Source organism: Pinus tabuliformis, chromosome J (assembly GCF_031772625.1).
Source record: "Pinus tabuliformis cultivar Carrire ecotype Pingquan chromosome J, CPIR1, whole genome shotgun sequence".
Lineage (NCBI taxonomy): Eukaryota > Viridiplantae > Streptophyta > Pinopsida > Pinales > Pinaceae > Pinus > Pinus tabuliformis.
This window is the reverse complement of record NC_142295.1, coordinates 417,297,579-417,320,039: the sequence shown is the minus strand read 5'-3', so window position 1 is coordinate 417,320,039 and position 22,461 is coordinate 417,297,579. Positions and strand designations below refer to the sequence as shown.

The 22,461-nt window shown below is 35.7% G+C and overlaps 1 protein-coding gene across 1 annotated transcript in view; it reads right to left on the bottom strand.

Moving 5' to 3' along the window:
- Positions 1-22,461, bottom strand: part of LOC149227609 (uncharacterized) — a 317,497-nt gene that overhangs the window by 189,131 nt on the left and 105,905 nt on the right. Inside the window, exons 7-8 of the mRNA XM_089377833.1 lie at positions 14,775-14,846; positions 14,549-14,620 (exon numbers count right to left, since the gene is read on the bottom strand). Coding sequence (XP_089233959.1) covers positions 14,549-14,620; positions 14,775-14,846 — 144 coding nt within the window. The remainder of the gene's footprint in view (positions 1-14,548; positions 14,621-14,774; positions 14,847-22,461) is intronic.

Sequence of the window (22,461 nt, the reverse complement as noted above, 5' to 3'; positions counted from 1 at the left end):
GCAAAAGTTCTCATTTATATAGCAAGTAATAGTGCATATAACCAAAATAGCACTTAGTGCAAAACATCGTTGAACCAAGAAACATCAAGAAGCAGGCTCTAAAAGGCCGTTATAGTCCAAAATAACATGATAATATGATACTATAGTCTACAATACTATAGCTACAGCCTACAAGTGCTAATTGTCAATGTCATCATTAAGGTAAACATCTTGACCATCCTCCTCATCCACATTTGAAGAATGAGTAGCATTCAAGTCTGCAATCATTGCCTATATTGAGATATTCGTCATCAATATAACCCGCTAAGCATTAAAATAAGATAGAAAAAGCGCAAAATGTCAAGTCAAGATTTTGTTTGAGTGATGTGTACATTTTTAGTAGAGTCATGATAGAGGAGTTCGACAACCAACGCCACTAATATCAAAATACATAGAGGGATTGGTGTTCTTTAATAAATACTAGTTCCTTACCCTCATGCATGACAAAATCCAATGGAAATGTTGCAATCCCTGAAATCTTGATATCCTAAAAAATTGTTAAGTTTGTTGGATTTTGAGTGAAATCTAAAATTCTACTTTCTCCATATGAAATCCAATGAGGTTGGAACCACTCTCAAACATCTTGAGTCATTTTATGGTAATATTAAAAATTTAAGTAAAAGTGACATGAAAGATTAAGGAGAATGTCACTTTTATTTTAATAATTTAACATTACCATGAAATGCATAGCAATAATAGGACCATAGGCTTGAATATTAGGCTGAGGACCATAGGTTTGAATATTAGGTTGGCTTAGGGGAGAAATAGAAATGGACCAACCAAATGAAAAAATTAAAAAAATTAAAAAAAGGCAATTTTATTATGCTAACCTGGGAAGGTACAAATTGCACAAAATCGGTCTTGAACCGACCATTTTGGTGGAATGGGCCGATTCAGTATTGAACTGTCTAGTTCCGTTACAGAACTGTCCCGATCGGTACCGAACTGGCTTATTCCAGCTTGGACCGGTTTTGGGCCAAAAACGATCAGTTCCACCGGTTTCGGTTTGGTTCTGATAACATTGATCCCAACTCTCTCCGTCTAGGATCTCTCCTAGCTAAAGCCAAGGGGGTAGACCCTAAGGATGGTTTCTGAGGGAAGGCTTGTTAAACTAACAAGTTCTAGGAGATAGTTAGTACATTAATTAAAGCATTCACCCTTCAACAAGTTGAAAAAAAAAATAACTTGAAGCAAATGAATGATTAACAAGTACAAATTACTATGAGCATATAAATATTAACAATGTAAATGGAACAAATAAATTCAACAAGATAGAACCTGCAAGGAAAGTGTATGTGAGTATACTAGTGCCAAAATGATATTTGCATGAAATATATACTCAAAATGAAATCTCAATACTTGCATGTAAAATATATCTTTCAAGTTACAATAAGTTACAAGAATGGAAAGATGAAAACAAATGTTGGTAAATCAATGAAAAACCACACTATCTAAAGATTTGCTTACAACCTTGAAAGATGAACAACTAGATAGAAAGTGAAACTTGCAAGTGAACACAATTTGTACTTGAAAATAAAAATTGCTCAAATATGATATAACAGAATCAAAGGAAACTTAACATGAGCTTGTAAATGAGATGAAGCAGTACATAAAGTAAAATGCTTTCAAGTAGAATAAATGTAGATTCTCATAATCCAACTTGTATGTATTTGAGAAAGAGCTCAAATAATAACCAACTATATGCAAGGTGAAATAAAGTTGTAGTTGAGTGTTTGAAACAAAGTGTTCTTGGTTGATTTTAAATTAATGCCTATTCTAAGTTTAACCTCCCCTCAATTTCTCAATGCTTGGTAAAGAGTGAGGTGAATTGCATGAAGGCTAGAACAAGGAGGCACTAGTGTATCGTTAATGATACCCACCTAGTTCCCCGACAACCCGCATGTCTTCCGTTCCTACAAGGGAACTCAACCACACAAGAGAACTGCAAGGTTACACATTGGAACCTTTGTTCAGGACTCAAGCTTATCAAATTGAATGAGAGTTAGGGAAGCTTGTCCTAAATGTCTATCAACCAATCTTATGCTTGGAGGTAAATTTTAGAAGTGCAATCTAAATCTAATATGCGAATGGGATTTCAAGATGTTAATGCAATGTCTCAAATGAGATATAGTGATAACAAGATGATTCAAAGAAAGAGATAGCAATCCATTTATGATTAAGGTTACTTTGAGCACAATCTGATATTGATTTATAACAATAATCAATGAAGCATGTAACAATTACTCAATGAAACAACACCAATAAAAGAAAGTTGGATCAAAAGCTAGAACAATAACTCAAATGTTTTTAATTGAAAATGCTCTATAAAATGTTTCTTCATTTATAATATGTTATGACAATTAAACCAAGTGAGAATTATATCACAAAGCACAAGTAAATGATGGAAAATGAGATTGCTAATAAGAAAATAGTAGGACTTATTTAATCTAAAATATTAATGAGATGAAGACATGAATCACTCAAATAAAACTAAATCATTTAGAAATTATAAAAAACATGCAATGCAAGAGCATTAGAAAAAATTTGACGTCTAAAATGGACCTCCTAAGCAATATTTTAAAATAATAGTGGAAATAATAAAATATGATTAGATTACATCATCAAATTTTAAAGAGAAAAAAGAAAAAATTACCTTTTCAACTCGTATTTTCAACTCATATCTCTACGGTTTTACTCAAATTTCGAACAAGAGCACTCATTAGATGCAGAATTTAATTCTTCATCCAAGGAGTACCCATGTTGCATACTTTTGATGGACTCTACTACACGAAAAAATGAGAAATACATGAAAATACATGATTGTAATCATGTTTTTCTCATTTTTCATGTAGTAGGTCCATCAAAAGTATGCAACATGGGTACTCCTTGGATGAGGAATTTAATTTGCATCCAGCGAATGAGTCTGCTTGAAATTTGAGTAAAACCATAGGGAGATAAGTTGAAAATACGAGTTAAAAAGTAGTTTTTTATTTTTTACACCAAAAATGGTGAATCATCCCCCATGGTTGACATCATCATCTTGAATCCTATTGTTTCTTATAAAGTTGATTTGGTTGTACATTTTTGTTTTGAGGCCCATTTTAGACCTCAAAATTTCTCTAATGGATTAGATCCAAACACAATGAAGATGAAACTAAGCAAAGAACAAGTTAGCGATTAGGTCTAAACTAAACTAAGCTAAGAAGTCAAAAAATTCTCCTTTTTAAATAAGGAGGTGTGATACCATGGGAAAATTCCCAAGCTCCCTTAAGAAACAAGATTGCTTTATTATTAGATATTACAAATAAGGAGACCCTTTGATAGTGAGAAGTGCTCAAATCTTCAAGGAAGGTTTTATAATGATATTGAATTTTGGAAAGAAATAAACCTTCCTTAAAAAACCAGTAAGGAGATTTTACAAAACTTATGGCAATGATACACAAAGGAAACTTCCTCAATACAACTCTGAATTTTTCAAAGGAATTTTACTCAAAAACCCCAACCACTTAGAATGAAGAAATCTGTGAAAAGAAGAGAGAATAAGCCTCTTTCTTGCTCACGGCCTTGACAAAGATAAACAACAGCCTCTTTATGCTCATGGCTAGGGAGTGTTGTCGCACAGATTGTCACGACAACGCTCAGATCGGGGGCTGTCACCCTGATCCCCGATCTCTCTGTTTAAGCCTGTCTCCCGCGGCTAAGGGGGGTAGACCCTATGGGATAATGGATGACCAACTAGGGGCCAGTTGGGTTGGGAGACACGAGAGGAAACAAGCACTTAATTGGTTTTATTAAGTTAATAGACCAGTGCCTTATGAAATAAATGATTAAACGATTATTTATCAAACGCTGCAGAAATATAAACTCATGTAAAATAATCATTTATCATCAAATAACCCAAGCGATGTAAGATTTTCAACAAATGGCACAACGCCTTTAAATGATCCAGCAATTAAACTTCAAGAAAAATTAAATGCTTTAAATGATCATAAAATTTAAATGCTGACCAGCTACCACTTTCATATAGCCAACTTGTAAATAAACATTTTAAGCGCGTTTAGCTATAGAAAAATGGACCACAAAAAATGAATTTTCAATTTTATTTTTTTTTTTTTTTTTTTTTTTAATTAAACTTTTTCAAAATATTTTTTTTTGTTTAAATATTTTTATTTTTATTTTTTTATTTTCTTAGAATAAAACAAACTAAAATCTTAAAATAAATAAAACTTAAAACTATTCTAAATTAAACTAAACTAAATAAAGCTTAAAATCATTAAAATTTAATCCTAAAATCAAATAAATCTAAACAAAATATGAAGAAAATTTTTATGATTTTTTATTTTTTATTTTTTATATATATTTTTTTATAAAATTCTAAACAACTAACTAAATCTAAAGTCTAAACCTAATCTAACATCTAACATATATGAAACAAAATATGAATGCTAAGTTAAATGAAAACTAAATAGAACAAAAAGGAAAGTTCATAAATCTTTTTATTTTTATGATTTTTTTATTTTTTATTTATATATATATATATATATATATATATATATATATATATATGATTTTTGAAGTTATATTTTTTGAGTCAAATAAAAAAAAAAAAAAAAAAAAAAAACAAAGTGACTCAAATCCTAAATGTTAATTAAATCTAAATCTAAACGAATTTCAAAATTGAAAGATACCTTTAAAATGAAATAAATTTAGAATCAAAATATGGCTAAAATCTAATTCTAAAGCTAAAGTTCCTGAAATAAAAATCTAAAATCTTTAGAAAAATTAAAAAAAAAAGACTAACCCTTAATCTCTATCTGTACGCATGTCTGACTCAATCGAATATTTCATTCACGACGTCAAAAATTTTGAAATTGAGCTTTGAGTGCTTATCATTAAGCAGGAAACTCGTTGCATGTTTTTCTTGCAGGTTGGATAACCGGCGTGACAGTCTTGGCAAGAGAGAAGAGGGCAGCGTAATGGAGAGGGAGCGATAGACAGCCTGGGGTTTGAATGTGGGTTTTGCAGGTGTTGAAGGAATACATAAACCACGTGAGGAATCAGATCGAGTTGAGCTTTGAAACTGCAAATCTGCGTATTAGTTTTGGACAATGGAATAGGACGCAGGCAGCGTAGATTGGAATTTGCAACGACGTAAGGCGCAGACTCACGCAGGGAGAAAATAAGCAGAATGCAGAGATCGAGTAGCAGAAAAATTCGTTGAAGGTTAAGGACGGCAGCGTGGAAATTGACGGCGACAACAAGAGGAGGAGCAACAAAAACGATGCAAGGGAAATGGATGCGCGTGAGGGATGGGGAAGAAATGGACAGCAAATGAGGCATTAAAAAATTTAAAAAAATGAGATGAGAGCAAGGAAAAACATTGTCGGTCGATGAGCATAAGGAGAAGTTACGTAGCAAGGAAAGGAGAAACCGCTGCTTTGAGGGTTTGATGCAGCGAGATGATGCAAGCCGACGGATAGGGATGAAGGTAAAAGCTGAGAGTATGGACAGCGGGTGAGAGAGCAGAGAGATGGTAGAGGGTATGGCAACGGTAAAAACTGTGATCCCATAAAAAAAAAATTCAAAATTTTTCTGCAGCAGTGAAAAATGAAAACGCAATTTGCAAACCCACAGTCCAGAAACCTGATCAAAATTTTAAATCTTTCCTGCTCCAAATTGCTTGATGGAAACCCGGAAATTTTTTTAAGATCTATACCTGCAACGGCAAAAGCAAAAAACCCAGAAATATGTGCAGAAAACAAAACTGAAACCCTAAATCAGCTAAATAATTACAGCATTTATAGCTTTTCGATTCTTAAGCAGCCAAATTTGTCAATAATCACAGTAGTATTATCAGAATTTAATTTTAATGTGAGATACTTCAGAAAACCCCGCATGCATTCATAAAAAATTTCAGATGATAAGCCCGGGATTAAAACTAGCTAGGCTCTTTCAGAAAACACAATCCGGGAGTTGGTTGATTCAGCCGAGAACTTCCCCTAACGCCCAGTAAACTCAAAACTAAGATCTCCTGCACAGCTTAAAATCAACCATTAACATAGAGGGAGAAAACAATAGTGAAACCCAGATCTAATGGAGATACCTGCCATTATATTTCAGAATCTAAACTATTATTCAAACCCCAGAGATCAGACAAGATACCTGTGCCTGAATCAATCTTCATCAAGCTAAAATCAATAGCTGAAAATAAAACTATGCAGAAAAATAATCATCCTACAGCACTTTCAGAAGAGTAACACCAGCAAGATTTTTAACCCCAAAGTCTTTCTTTATTTCACAAAAAATGACTACAAGAGAGCTTTCTTTAGCACCAGACTCTCAGATCTAATCTGATCTCAAATGACCCCTAGCACCCTATTGAAAGGAAAAATTCCCAACAGCTAGTTCGAGTGATCCATGTCAAACTAATCTCGACCGTTGATGAGGATCAAGATTTCTTTTAATCTCATCCGTCAAATTTTTAAATGCATTTTAATATATTAAAAAATTAAAATTCTGCATTTATTTACTCAAAAATTTGACTTATTATTATTTTATTATTTTTTAATTTATTTTTTAAATTTTATTTTATTTTATTTTTTATTTTTTAATTATTTTTAAAATTTTATTATTATTTTATTATTAACTTTATCTATTTTTTAATTAAATAATTTTTTTAATTTTTATTTTTGGATCCTCGAACTTAGTCTTTGGAAAAATCACCTAGGACCTAGGACTTAGGACTTATGAGGGGATTAAAACATTTTCTAACCCTCAAGACACTTTACATCATGAACTTTACAATTTTACATCTCAAGGGGGAAAACCCATTTGACATAGACCCTCATAGACCACCCAGTTCTGCGACCAAATATAATCTAGCAAATCAACGCACTAGGATTCTCCTAAGATTCTAATGACAAAATTCATTCCGGCTTTGAGGTTAGGTTGAAGGAAAACTCTGCCGATCATGGATCGGTGAGACAAAAAACCTTCCGGAACGTAGATTATCACTAGAAAATTAGGTCCACCTAGGCAATTTACATACATGACTCAACTCTGCTAAGATTATTTACAATTCACACATGCAGACTGGGTTTACAACATAAATTGATCAAGTCGACGATGACTGTCAAATGGCACGGACATGTCGATTAAGCGCTATCTCTTTTGCGAAAAAGGGGGTGCACTGCTAATGGGTAGTTGACACGTAGTGGTCAACAGGGAGAAAAGAAGGCCCTTAAGGACTCACAGCAAGGAAAGTTTTCTTGCTCCAATATATAATTGACAGCCCACAAAAATTTGGAGATCACTTCCAGTCTTAAGCTCTAAAGTCCCTACCAAAGTTATATGAGAGAAACCCCTTAGATAAGCTCTTACCTCTCTACAAAATGAACTCCAAGAATTAGTGGATGACACCAAGAAAATAATGCAAAAATATCTACAAATGATTTACAAGTGTTAAATCAAGGAGTGCAAGTATAACTCCTCTCTTTGATTAGCAAATATAATGTTCTATATTAGCGGATTTGTTCAATAGAAGCACAATATTTGAGGAAAATAAGTTAAAATAGATTTTATCACAAGCCAAGGCCAAGGAAACCCTTGCACAACAAATCTCAAATGATAAGGCCTTGGAAATTATAATGTAGGTTCTTCAACTTCTATACTTAAGAGTGGGTCAGTTCAACCAAAAATGTCCCCTCGCGCTTGAGATTTGATTCAAAAGATTTCTAAACAACTTCAAGGTAAATTGTTAGATCCATAGGGGTTAGATGATACAATGAAGAGAAATTTCTAGAAATTTAACCAAAAATTTACTAAAACATTCCAATCTAAAACACTTTTCTAACCCAAATACCAGTGCAAAATTATTGTACACTAGTAAATCTATGAAAGAAAATGGAAATAACAATAGAGTTATCACCAATAGAATAATAAGCACATAATAAAAAATATCATACCATATCCATGGAAGAAGAACACCACAATATTGAATCCCCAAAGTCTTTATTATAGCATGAAAATGTGAATATAGTAGAGTCTCCCCAATCACAATAACTCGTTTCAAGATGAATATAATAGATCCCAATGTGTCTCTTTATACAAAATTGGGAGGAAATCCCAATGTCAAAGCCAAATGACAAGTGGAGAAGTGACAATATCAAGGCAAATTCGAATTTCCTAAGTGGCAACAAAAATGTCCAAGTGTAACCAATTTCTGAGTTTATTCCCTTTTCCCATGCGTGAAATTCGTTTTCCTTATTTGGGTTGCCAAGTGTGATGCATAGGCGTTGAATAGGGAGTATATTTCCCATCAAATCCTCAACCATAACCCACGTGAAGAAACCATTGTAAATCTGCTCCTTAGTCCATGCATTTTAACTGTTGTAGGAGTTGCCAAACCGATGTGCATGTATTTGATCTGTTGTTGTATGGAAGTTGAGGTAAGTAGCAGTGTACAAGTGGAGAATGGTAGGTAATTTTTGGAGACATATCTCCATAATATCCTCCACGAAATATTTAACCAAATCTTTGTAACCATACATTGATTTTTCCTTCGAAAAATTCGAGCTGCGTTGACTTTCTTTGGGCCTGTGTGGAGTATTCTATTTTTTGCATAGAAGTTTATTGGATGAATATTCATGAAGCATATTTCCCTTTTGATAAATAATAACCATGCTTTGAGATATAAAGTGGAGAGTGAGGTGGGGTCTACCTCCACGTATTTCACATTACTTTAGACTTTAATAAAGTTTCATCAAATAAATTTTTGTGCCTCCTTTTTTTTGCCTTACAACTTGGTAATTCGTGGGCCCTAGGTTGCCCAATCATCATTTAAAATACCACTTACCTTCCATGTCAATTTCTCAACCCCTTTTGACTTTGGAAAAATTTATAAGTTTTTCCAATTGTTAAGTTTTTTTCACTTTTTCCTCTTTTTTGCCACTAACATTATAAAAATTGGCTTTTGAGGGACTATAAGTCATTTTTTGACCCTCAAAGTGGGTCTTAGGATAATGTTGGGCTCCTCAAGATGAATTTCAAGTAGTCACAAGCCCTAGACATTTCCTAGAACCACTTATTTGCATCATTACATAGAAATTAATTAAAAAATCTCGTTCTGAGGGAAATTTTCAATTATTAAAAAATCCTACTTAGACCTAGTCAAATTCCTCGAAATTTCAGAGATGACTTAACATGGTACTATACATTAACCCTAGAAACTAAGATGGACATGTTACCACTCAACTTAGTAAGGGTCCTAGGAAAGGTTCCAAAGGAACTATTACTAGACCAAGTGGCAACAACGGGACAAGGACTCACTGTCACCTCAGTCGATGTCCCCTGCTCTTTACGGATTTTCATAGTTGGGAGGAATCTCAGTCTGGTGTAAATCACTAGAATGATGAGGTCAATAACAATGCACAATGTGATTTCCAAATCCCGTTCAAAGGAGAGGCTTAGATAATAGGTTGATTGTTTTAGAAGCAAAAGAAGGGCTCTCTAATAAAGGCTTGAGGGAAGGATGACCTCAAGCTTAGGAATATTAAAAAATGATGAATGCCTAAGATCCAAACTTCCAAAATCCCTCACTTGTGATTGATGTGTTTATACTAGGGTTCAGGGTGAGGCAAGGATGGCTCATTTAATGGAAAGGTTCAATTAAAGTGTGAGCTTTGAGAGAAGCTAGGGTGACTTTCCACAAAAAACCCCTTGAGAGAAATAATGTAAGAAACCAAGGGTTGAGAAATATACCATGGTAAAGGCTCATCTAATGATCACCTATAGTTAAGAGAAAAGCTTTTGAAAGATGAACTACAAAGTGCAAACCTTCAAGAAATCTCCAAGTCAAAGCAGCTTCAAGGGTTTCCTCTTGGTGTGATAGCTAGGGCATCAAATTATTTGAAATTACACTGCCAAAATTCGTTCAAAACTGGAGGATGCCTAGATGAAACAAAAATGAAGAAACTTGTCTAGACAGAATCCTAAAATTCCTCCTCATTAAAATTTTGCACCAAGCCCTAGAAAATCTCCTTATCCTTAGGGGATAAAGAAAAGAGGAAGAACAGAGGTGAAAAAATGATATTTTGTTAGGTTAATGTGATCACCAAGGATCTAGGACCAGTTCCTCACTATTGAGAATATTGGAGTCAAAATGATCAAGATTTGGGAACTTCACTCTTCAAGGAGGCCTAAAGAAGCATCTTCACTACTAATGGATGCAGCGACACGGCAACTTTAGACTTTTATACTTCGATATGAAATATTTGGTGGAGTTTCAAGGTAAAAGGTGCACAACCTACCCCTAGAAAAGTTCATTCTTCTTGCCAAGATGAATAACATATGCAACGAGCCAAGATTATGAGTGTTTCATAAATTCGCATAAATTTTAGGGAAAAAGCAAAATCAAAGCATAGCGTTCCATACATTAAACATAAATTATCAAGAAATTCACATAAAAAGAGAACTTACATGACAAGAGAGTATATCCATCCATCATATTTGCAAAATAGAAGGTCCAAGAGAGATAGCGAAAATATTCCACACATAAAAATGCATTTAATCATCCAAATCATTCCAAAAATTGCAGGTCTGAAATCTTTAGAGAGATATATCCCAAATCCAAGTGATGATGACAAATGAAATGAACCTCTCATCAATTTATATGATCCTCTAAGGGATTTGAATTTCCTAATTATGCCTACTGATGCCCCTAATAATAAAATAATGTACAAATAACAATATTTTGGTGACAAGCCCACCAAATAGCTCCATAATATGAAAAAGAAGCCTCTCAAGAGGGCCGAAATGATAATACAATAGTTGTGAGGGCCTTTCCAAGGCCTAGTGAAGTCCAACATGTGTCAAAATGAATGGAAGGGATCCAAAAATAGTGATGAAGGGGATGGCCCCTTTATCTCTCAGCAAATGACCTGTGGTTCTCCCAAGTGGTTGCAGGGCACAAAGGCATCCTCGTGGTATCCAACTGAATCGAACAAGCATGTATCCCATTTGTAAGGGATGAAACAATGATGCAAGCCCTCCCTTTGCCTCCCATGGTGAAACAAAACACCATCTAGTCCCTAGATCAACTGCCAAGTGTGTGGTGCAAGTGTGTAGCCGACTAGGCAAGGTGGTCCAAGTGCATCATCATCATCAAATAAGTGGAACATGAGCGATCAATGAGTGGTGTTGGAGGATCTCATGGCATGGCTATTTGCTCCCTGCTATAGTGTAGGCCCATGGCTCTCAACGCACACCCTATAAATGCCAATATGACCCCCTGAAGGGCTTGGACCCCGTATAGGGAAACAAAACCCCAAGATGAAGACCCACCTACAATCCTGCATAAGATCCTATGTGTTTACTCACCTTCCAGTACAACAAATTATTAGTGTAGTTGAGAAAATGAGCTTACAAGCCATGGAACCAAGTGGGCATTTCATAGTGGCATGCCCTTCCATAATGGGCTTTAGAGTGTACAAGTGTCTCCAAGTTTAAGGAGGAGGTTAATCAAGGACCCTATTAAGTGGTTTCAACCCCTAAGGGGGTGACAAGTCCATGGTACATCCGTCATATGGTTGGCATCATGAGATATAATGATGGAACAGAGTGGGGCATCAGGGGAAGGCTCTAAGTCACTTCCATGGTACAAGGGTAGCTATGATTAGGGAGGCGCAAACTTGGGTGTATAGATGTAGGAGGGAGAAATCGGGGTACATGAGTTACCCCAACATTTTTTTGCCCCCTTCTTCATATGCCTTTTGCCTTTTATTGGTTTTTCTTTTATAACTGCTTGGGGCTCCAGGGAATGAGAGCATGATGTGTAAGATGTAGTAGTGATTACCCCCTTAAGGTTGGGTAGTTCATCGGCCACTAGGGATTGGGACAATCATGGGTTCCTTAATGATGTAGGGTCCAATATGAGGGGCCCTAGGAACCAGGTTGATGGCCATGATGATAGGGGTAGAGCTCATGTTGGCTTTTGCCCGCATGCTAAATTTGTATGTCCTGACCATATTTTGCATTTTATGGTACATTTCTTGTTGAGAGTGGCCAAATTATGCTTCTTACTTTCCTTTTAGCTGCATCAACCTCTGGGGCATAGTTCCAGGCTCGACCCAAAGCGTGGACAAGAGGAGGGGAAGGCTAACTCCTTGTGGACCCATTGGAAAAATGTGGACCCGAATGTTAAATATGTGAAAAGGGGTTATAATGAGCAAAGGGGAGTGATGCATGTGGTGTCGAGAAGCGGGACCACACAACCAAAATTGGGATTTCCCATGTAGTGCCACTCCTAAAGCTAGTAGCCAATAAAGAAGATCTCACGAGACTAGGATACAAGGTTAACCACCGAGTTGGACAAGGGAACAAGAGTACAAACCAAGCCCATTATTTCCACTAAATCCCCCCAATAATCCATGCCCAAAAGTGTCCATGATAAGTGAGAAAAAATACCCAACTACATAATGAAAATCCATACCTTCAGGGTTGGAAGGCCCACCTTCAAACATACAATCATGACAGATGGGTGAGGCTGCATAACCACTAACTCAAGGGGTGGAGATGGTGGCACATCAAGCTATCTGGGGGCTGAAAGGGGTTGTTGGTTGTTGGTTGAATACAATCTAGGAGAAAATTTTCTCCTATGGGTGTCACCCATAGGTGGTGGGTAATAGGACTTAAGGCATGATCTTTAACCTTCACCCCAGCTTTGGGGTATGCAGTGAGTGAAAGAAACCTAGAATATTATTTGCCACTAAAAAGTGGGAATAATTAGCGAAGTGAAAAAAACAATCCAAGGTGTACTCGCTTGCTGATTGAGTCTAGTCTATTACATAGCTTTATCCATCATGCTAGTGACATTTATACAATATCCCCGTAGTGTTGCGGAATCTGACCACTGAATGAAGAAAGAAAGGAGGAAAGGGGCTTAGAAGCTGTGATGAAATTTGGAACTTTGTATGTGCAAGAATGCTTTGACATATCCTTGGGCATGGAGTCCTCAAGTGTACTTCATAGGTCAACACGACCAACTAGGGCTTAGTGCAAATTGACTAGGAAGGGACATTTTGGACCTTACAAAGTATAAACATCGAGAGTTTCTATGGTTTCCTTGAAATCATTCCTCTTGGTGGGTATTCATTCCAATTTCATCCATAATTTCTCTTGCCCTAGTTGTTTGCCTGAGGATAAAACCTTAGTATGGTTATAGCTTCAACTTGAGGGCTTCTTGAGGGTTTTAAACTTTTATGTGCCATAACCTTGTTGGAATACATTGTGGGAAACCATTTCTTAACAATTTGACCTTTTTCCATCCCAACACAGAACATATCAATCAAACCCTAGGTCTTGCATTGCCTCAATTTGGGCTCTACTTGGAAAGTAAATTGCCCCTTCTTCATTGTTGGAACCTTGTATCTAAATTGTGCCTTTCCCTTAGAAGCCTCTTAGTCACCTTATACCTTTAAGAATAGAAATCCTCTTAGGTGACCTACCTACCGGGGCTCCTCCCACTGGTGAAAATCCATAAAGAGTAGGGGGGTAGTAGTTGTGGTGACAATGGGCTACTATCTCATGTTGTCACTTGATCTAGTGATAGCCTTGTGTGGGTACCCATCTCCAAGGCCTACTATGCAGCAACAGCCACCACTAAAATAGAAGAGGGGCAGTTGTTGAGGTGACAGTGGTGACACCCTTGATTTGTTATGCATATTCTTTACTAGTGAGGCTTTGAACCAAGATGCAAGATTTTGCAACAACAAAAACCTTGTAGGAAGGAAGATATATCAAAAGAACTTTTTTTTGAATCTAAGCATACTTACTAATTCTTCTGTTTTCCAATATCTTAGTGTGGAGCAACGTCCTCACCCATGGAAAATGTCTCCACTCAAAGCCATTAACTTCTAGGTTTGCTGATCTGGCAATATCTTGGGCTGTAATATTCTCCAGGACTCATATTAAAAATAAACACCCATGGTGGAAGAATAATAACATGAGATTTGGACTGTTCGTGTTAGTTTTTTATAGCTACAGGAATGTTTCTTCAACTCCTACTAAATGACTAGTCGTTTAAGTGCATTCCTACACAATAAATAACCTCTCATCAAGTCCCAATAATCCAAGGAAATATAAGCTCAGACAACCTTGAAAAACTCAATCCAGTAGTGCTAGTAAGCCCAAAACATGTCAAGGTTTCTGTGCAGTATTCTACTATCTTATCAATGCTAAGAATTCAGTCAACAGTTTACTATACCAAAGTTCATAACTACGAAGTATCCTGGAAACGAATTCTCCCCTGCAAGCTTCCTTCCTATGGCAGCTTATGTTCTAACAAGGCTAATTAGAGGCATTTTGCACATAGCTTGCATTAAGTTGAATGAAACCCAACTACCTTGAACAGAGACAAAAAATGAGAGAATCCACCTTTAGTATACACATTAGCCAACATATACATTAGAACTTTTCAAAAAATGTAGGTCAACCCAATTACACAAGTACATACAGATCAATGAGATTATTCCAACTTCCAATGAAGTCTGGTATTCTCCCTGTGAGTTGATTATCAGATGCCCATCTGCAACCCAAAGCCAAAGAAACATTATCCAAACATACTCATCATACTACACACTGCACAACAGTTTTCCGATATAGGAAACTTGTTTTTGTATTATGTCACCGAAAAGGAAAATAAAGAAAGACTCTTGAGAATGATAGCAACCAAAACTCACAGCTTTTGCAAATTTCGTAGCATTCCTAAAGTGGATGGAATTTCTCCACTTACTCCTGAACTATCAATATACCTGTTTGGTCATAATAAATCACATGATGTCAACTTAAGAATATCTGTAATGATTGCAAAAGTTTTATCTAATGAAAAGTACATATCATAATTTGGATAAATTTTGCTTCCCAACATTCTCAAGCAACTAACAATAAAAAAAAATAGGAATTTTTTTTGCAATCATTGATTATTTATGAACCAAAGATATGCAATTGAAGCAATGTCACTTTGATAAGGACCTGATGGAATGATCCACTTTATTAATAATAGTAAATATATCTTCAAAGGGAAAATGACCTAAACAAATGGTGTTGATTAAAACTATTGATATCCTTTTTTAACTAAAGAGACAACCCAATTACTTCTTAGATGGATGCCTCAATAGAGTTGAATTTTTTGTGTCTTTAGAAGTGAGCAGAGAAACATATATTTTTCCATTTGTTGGATTTAGTCACTCATGTCCCATATTGATACAGAAATTTACAATTACATATGAGTAACAATTATAGAGCTTTTAGTATCTCGGTTCAAGCATCAAATAAAAATCCTTGTATAGAATGCTTGAATATCTATAGAAAAGCTAAATTTGATACAACTCGAAGATTGTATGTTTGCTTTATTTTTGGATACTATGCATTGGTTTTTCATTAGATGCGTAAGTATATAAATTTCTTACAATTGTGTTTTTCTTCTAAGGTGCCTATAATTAAGAAAAACCCAAAACAATGCAAAGGTGAACTAGAAGTATGAGTTATCTGAGCACACCCTACATACAAATATTACAAAGGTGACAACATATTGTCAAGAAAGTAAGTCCATCCATTCATAGAATTTTAAAAATAAAAATAAAAATGCATACCGTAAGGCAACAAATATAGAAAGCTAAGTTGCCAAAAATAAGAATTGGATATAGGGTGTCAACTAAAAGAATGAAAGAAGCTACTCCTGTCTTATTGCAAGGCAAGTTATTAGAGAGAGGACATTGCAATTAAGAAAAACATAATTATATTCTCTTATGACCAAATATTATTGATCGGACTAGAGTTTCAATACACCATGGGAGTTCAAACAACATGGCCAATCTCAAAATATAGCTTGTTGAACACACTTTTTCAACAGTCCAAGAAGCAGAGTACAAAGCAGCAGATCAATTTTTTTCAAATCAATGCCATCATTCAGCTTTCAGTTGTATCATTATAAACCCAATTTCTGCAAAACTATTTTAAATAACTCTAGTATGGCCATTGAGTCATGTAACAGCACCTAGGTAAGCCTGTGATTTTTGTCAAAGGATTTCATCTTAGGAAGTTTTTTAACCTCCTCAAATTATGTTCATTTGTAAACATGGATATTTGGCAGAATTTTCTTCCAGTTATAACCCCAAAGCTAGGGTGGAATTCATTGATAAGGTCTTAAGTGAGTCTTAGTGTTTATCGAGTCTATGTAAAAGTGCGTTTAGGAATATTTTCATGCATGGTTACTCATAGTTAGACACCATTGCTAAATTATTTTATTATAAACACACTTGGTTTCATACTAGATCATATCGTGTCGTAGAATTGGGTAATGTCTTGAGGGTCTATGTCTAAATATGTATTTCCCCTTTTAAAGGTAGATATTGTAATAATTTGATGTAAAAAATATTTTAGTGCATGGTTACTCATAGTTAGACACCATGACTAAAATATTTGAAGCTGGAAAAATAATTAATCCCCTCTAGAGTCAATTAATTAATTTTTTTGGCAAAATTAAATAAAAATTTCAAGCCAAAAAATTAATTAATTTTGAGTCAAGAATAATTTGAGAAAAAATTAAATTTTCGCCAAATGGAAAATAATAAAAAATTTGTGGGTCAAAAAAGAATTAATTTTTGGAGGTCCCCCACCAAGCGAAAATATATTTTTTAAGAAAATTTGACACCTTGGACTTTGATGGTTAAGTCAAAGTCAATTTGTTAAGGGTATTAGTCCAAAATATTAATTTTTGGATCAATAAAAAATGGTTTTCAAGAGAAATTTGAATTTTTCCTCAAAAATAAAAAATCACCAGTGAACATTAAAAGAAGATCAAGTTATTTTCAACGGATAAGATTATTTTGACAAGGAATCAAGCCAACTAGCCATTATTTTCCACTTGGAGGGGTTTTATCTATATAAGGAAGCTATCAAGCTCCTATTTTCCATCTTTGGATGAAGTAATTTTCAATTGATGTATTGAGCTTTGCTCTACTGGAATGATTTTTCGAATAATAGAAAGTTTGGGGTTTCAATTCTAGTGTTCTTCTATCTGTTGATCTGTGGTATTTGTTAGTATTTTGTTCTTTCATGCTCTATATTGTGTTAAAACTCATAATTATTATTTCATTTGTTGGTGTTAAGAACATTTTATTGGTACGGTTATCTTGCCTTAGGTGATCTGATTCACCTTATGAGCTAATGATTATTTTCAAGATTAAATAGAGATCTACAAGTACACTAGCCCTTGGACTCCAAGTTCACAGGCTGTGGGGAAGGATCGACCTTGTTTGAGCTTTGCGCTTTCATTTTGACGAATGATTTTACAGGAGGGTTTTGGCTAGTGATTTTTCGAAATTATGCATCCATATTATCACTCTAAACTCTCAAAATTTTATTTTTCTAATTTTGCACTATAAAGATTTAATCAGATAATAAGAGCAAGCATTTAAATTTTGTAAATATTGTGAATAGTTGTAAATAAATATAACCCTTGTTTGTTTTTCGATGTTTTGAAAATAATTATTGGGGTTTTTGGGTTTTATTTCAATTTTTGTATATATTGGGCTCTTGGGTTTTCTTTTTTTCATTTGTACAAGTGAATTCTCAAGTTTTCAAAGGAAATTCGAAGTTGGTGGAAGGAACTAGCCTTAGGGCTAGGGTTTTAGGGGTTTCTCACCTCCAAGAGGAGTTGTCCAACCTATTTGTCTTACTCTCTCAAAAGAGAAAGGTTGAATCAAGCCCTAGAGGCCTAGACCTGGCCTCCCAAGGCCCTAGTACCTCAACACACAGTTAAGAAGAGAGGGCCGCAGGCCCTATAAGGTAAATTTTGAGGCTTTTATGGTAAATTTTTTGCGTTTCCTAATTCTCTTTATTTTTACAGGGTCCGAAATTTTTTTTTAGGCCTCCAAGGTCTAGCTGAGGGCTCTCTTCCTCTTGCGACAACCCTAATTGGGCCTCCTCCTAGCCACTGCAGGCCTATACAGGCCTTAAAACTTGACGACATCCCCTCTCCTTCCCCTTTTTGGTGTGTCGCAGGCTTATAGGCCTTTTTGCTTACTACCACAGGCCTTCTAGGCCTTGAACCTTGAACCCTAGGTTAAGGTCTTATTCAAGCCTTCTATCCTCATCGCTGCCCTTTTCTAGCCCTAGTCCATCCCTCCTTGTCTCCTCTTGATCATAAGCATTCGTATTTTGGGCTGACACTTTGTTTTGTAGGTGTTTCAAGTGGTTTCAAAGTTAACATTGGTGGTTGTAGGTTGGCATATTCATCAAAGGATCCCTAAAAGTCAGGGTGGTCACCAACAAAGGCCATAAGGCCTAGTGGTTTGCCTCCTCAACCTCTCTTTTCTCATCACTATTTCATTACAGCCTCACGATACATTTTTACAGTGGCATAAAAGGCATAGCAGTGGCACCTAGACTTGTTGGGCATTCACTCTTACCACCCCTTGCATCTTTGGTAATGGTCTTATTGTTGGCAAAGTAATTTGATTGGGTTGTTTCTCTTACTGTTGTGATCATTGGTCTCTAGACTTCTTTGCTGTCTCATATCACTCTTGCATTTCATTGCTAGATCTTGCATCCATGTATTGCACTCTTGCATTCATGAGTATTTCATTATTAACAATCTCATCTTATTGACAAAATATGTGTGTATTCATTAAGTCAATACTATCAATAAGAAGATAGATTCTTTAAAAGGTAATTGGTATACTTGGACTGAATTGGCATTCCTTACATAAGATAGGCTTGGTGCTCTCACAAGTTTTCTCTTGCTCTTTTAATGCCATTAACATCAAGTAAAGAATAATATCTTTGAGCATACCATCATTCTCTAAGTTGCCTAATAGTTCTAATTGCAAGCATACCTACATGTAATTGGTTATCAAATTAGTGAATTTTTTTTCTCTCTTCCTTTCATTGACATTGAAAGGAATTAGCACATTGTGTTGTCTAAAGGTTTGCTAGCATTTTTGTGACATTGGTTTTAAAGGAATACTTTTGATTGGCATTGCTATTAACCAAAGGAATTGGATATTTTCTTGTCATTTGAAAGTTAAATTGTTTTCTATTGTTATTGTCATAATTAGCATTTCTTGTGAGTTTACCTTTTTGTAATAAGTGCACTAACATATTGTTTTGCAAGTGAGCATCACATCTAAGAATCATAATCCTGCAACATTGAATTTAACTCACTCTTAAAGCACTTGATTGATCACCATATAGATATTGTGATAAGAGTAATCTTGAAGTCATCTAAGTACTCTCAAGAATTGCTAATTGTGTTGATATCTTGTTGAAGGATTGGCATGATCTAATTGGCACATTAACATTGTTAAGAGAAACATCGGACTAGTGCACTTTATGTTTATTTTCATTTGAAAAGAAATTGTCCATTGTGCGATTTCTAATCTTGAATTATCGTACACTCTACTTGTCATTAGATAATCTAATTTGTAATCAAAGAGTTCATTGGGCACTACTTTTGGTGAAGATTATCCTTGTAATTGTTAAGTACTTTCCTTTATTTCTCTAAATAGAATATTATTGTTTAGATAATTTGTTTCAAAGTACTTAAAACATTTAACGATCTCACTTAAAGCTAATTACTCATTTTGCACTTGCATTCTAGGAGTAGTAGTGCATTAATTAAGTTACCTCTAGGCATAAGCTTGGTTGAAAGACAATAGGACCACCTTTCATACCAAGCTTGCGAAGTTTAGAACCTCACTTGTGGTTAACATGGTGACCTTGCAGTCGTCAGAGCCACAGTCTCTGCAGCACCAAAGGCATTCGAGTGGTTAGATCTCTAAGGGAGGTATCATTAATATATCCATTGATATCTTCCCCTAGGTTTCTCTCCACAACCTACACTTGAGACTAACTTCAAAACAGTTGAGAGAAAGGACTCGAATAGGCATCTAATCTAAAATTAACCAAGAGTTTGCATTTCACTTAGTTCTAGGTGTCGCATCTCATATAGGATTGTTAGGATATTCCGACACATAGGATATAGTTAAGTTCAACTTGGTCTAGTATAGAGTTAGGTTAGAGTTAGGTAAAGTGTGTTTCTTTACCGTTGTACATTTTGTAACTTACAATCCGACGGTCACAATATGTAGTGATCCGACGGTTCACTCTCACCTCGGTATTACCGACACTTGATCCGTGGCTTGACACCCGATTGGTCCATGAGTTCTATTTAAAGTGCATGGAGGGTCATTGTTCGGGTAATCTGTGCATGAGAGAAGCTTATGTAAATTTTCATTCTTTGATTAATAAATTGCCTGTAGTACCCACGTTGGGACAGGCCGTGGACTGTTTCCCTCCTTGCACTCTGAGGGTTTTAACCACGTCAAAAATACTGGTGTATTGATTTGAGATCTGGTTGTGAGCGGTGTCCTTTTGGTATTCTTTCTGTGGAACTTACCCTGTAAATTCCTACATGGTATCAGAGCTATTTGAGGGCCGCGTCCGTTGGTGATCCAAATCTGAAGCCGGTAGAACTGCATGCGGCTGTCGTTTCCTAGATCTGCTGTTTCTGACTGCTTTCGGGCCGAGAGGACTGCTCTATTGCGTTCGGAGCATCTGTTCCAGTGAGGAACCCCTTTCGTTTCACGCGAAAAGGTTTCCGGTAGCCCTAGCTGCGTCATTTTTCAGATCGGGAGGTATACAGTGTTTTTTTTTGCAGTTTACTGTTATTTTCTCTCTGCTTATTTCGGTCTCAGTTTATTTAGTCTTTTTTTTTAACCGGATCTATACCTTTCATTTCTGCGTATGCTCTTTGCCCTGCGACTCTGTGCGATCTGGGCAAATCAGAAACAGAAAGGAAGGATTTTTCTCATGCGTATGCTCTTTTCCCTGCACCTTAGTGTGATCTCGGAAAATCAGAAACATTGAGAAAAATATTTAGTTTTTCGGCTAAAGCTAACTTTGAGATTTTTTTTTAAAATTTCTAGTTTTTTGGCTAAAGCTAACTTCGAGCCGTAAGGTTCGTTTTTCTTTGCATATTCGTGTTGGGTTTTGTGTTTTGTGTTTTGTAGGGAAAAAGAGCTTTCTCAAGGCAAGCACGCAAACCAAGGCCCCCCCCCCCTCTCTCTCTCTCTCTCTCTCTCAAATTTTTTGTATAGATCAATTGGTTCAAAGCTATTTTAAGAGAGTAGAGGTCTTGGGTTCAAGTCTCCATTTTGTGGGGGCGGATTTTTTTCATTCCCGCACATTCGCGCACTTTGCCGGCAACGTCAACAATTTTTTTTCAAAAAGCCATAACTTCTTCATCCGGAAGCCTTTTTCAGAGCCGTTTTTTTTAAAACCGCCTATTTTTTCGAGATCTATCCATTGTAACACTTACTTTCAGCATCTTCAGCTTCAGTTTTTTTTAAAAAATGGAAAGTCCATGCCAAGTCATTCTTGACAGCACTAACTACTTCCAATGGGTAGCCTACATGGGAGATTTACTTAGAAGTAAAGATCTCTACAGAATAGCCACAGACCAAGAGAAGAAACCAAAAGATGAAGACAAGGCGGCAAAATGGGAAAATAGACAAGATCAAGCACGTGGTTTGATAGGGATGTCTGTTTCTCCTGATCTTAGATTCCACATTGCAGAACTTGAGACTCCTCATGAAGCAATAGAAAAACTTGCTAAAGTTTTTGGAATTAAAAATGAAATTAGAGCCCATCAACTTGAAAATGAGCTGCTTACTTTGGATCCTAATAATTTTTCTTGCATTGAAGATTTCTTGTCCAAATTCAAGACCCTTAGATATCTCTTGGAAGGTGTTAAAGTTAAGAAAGAAGATGGTAACCTTATTTATTCCATCCTTACTAAGTTGGGACCAGCCTACTCTGTATTTGTTTCCACTTTCCATTCTACAAGGGAAGCTTTCATTTGTCAAGGACAAGAATACAAGGCCCCTTCCTTTGACTCCTTTTGTGATTCCTTAATAAGAGAACAAGAAAAACTCTTACACCTTGGTCTTCTTAATCTTGGAAACTCTTCCACGAAAGCGTTAGCCGCCCAGCAGCAACCAAATTCAAAGAATCCTAAGAAGTCATATCCTCAAAAGAATGGTCCTAAACCATCTCAGCCTCAAAATGAAAGATCATTTCAGCAAAATGATAAGACCAATAAAAACAAATGGAAGAAGTCTGATAGACATTGTAACTTTTGTAATCGAGATGGCCACTTAGAATCTAAATGCTTTAAGAAGATGGAAGCCTTGGAAGCCGCAATGAAGAAACATAACATCCATGTGGAGCCTACTTCAACTTCAACTTCCGGAATGGCACTTTCTGCATGTCATTATCAATCATCTCAGTCTAGTTATGCATTAAATGTATCTTCTTCTTCTTCTCATTCTCATGAGTGGCTCATTGATTCTGGAGCCTCTTGTC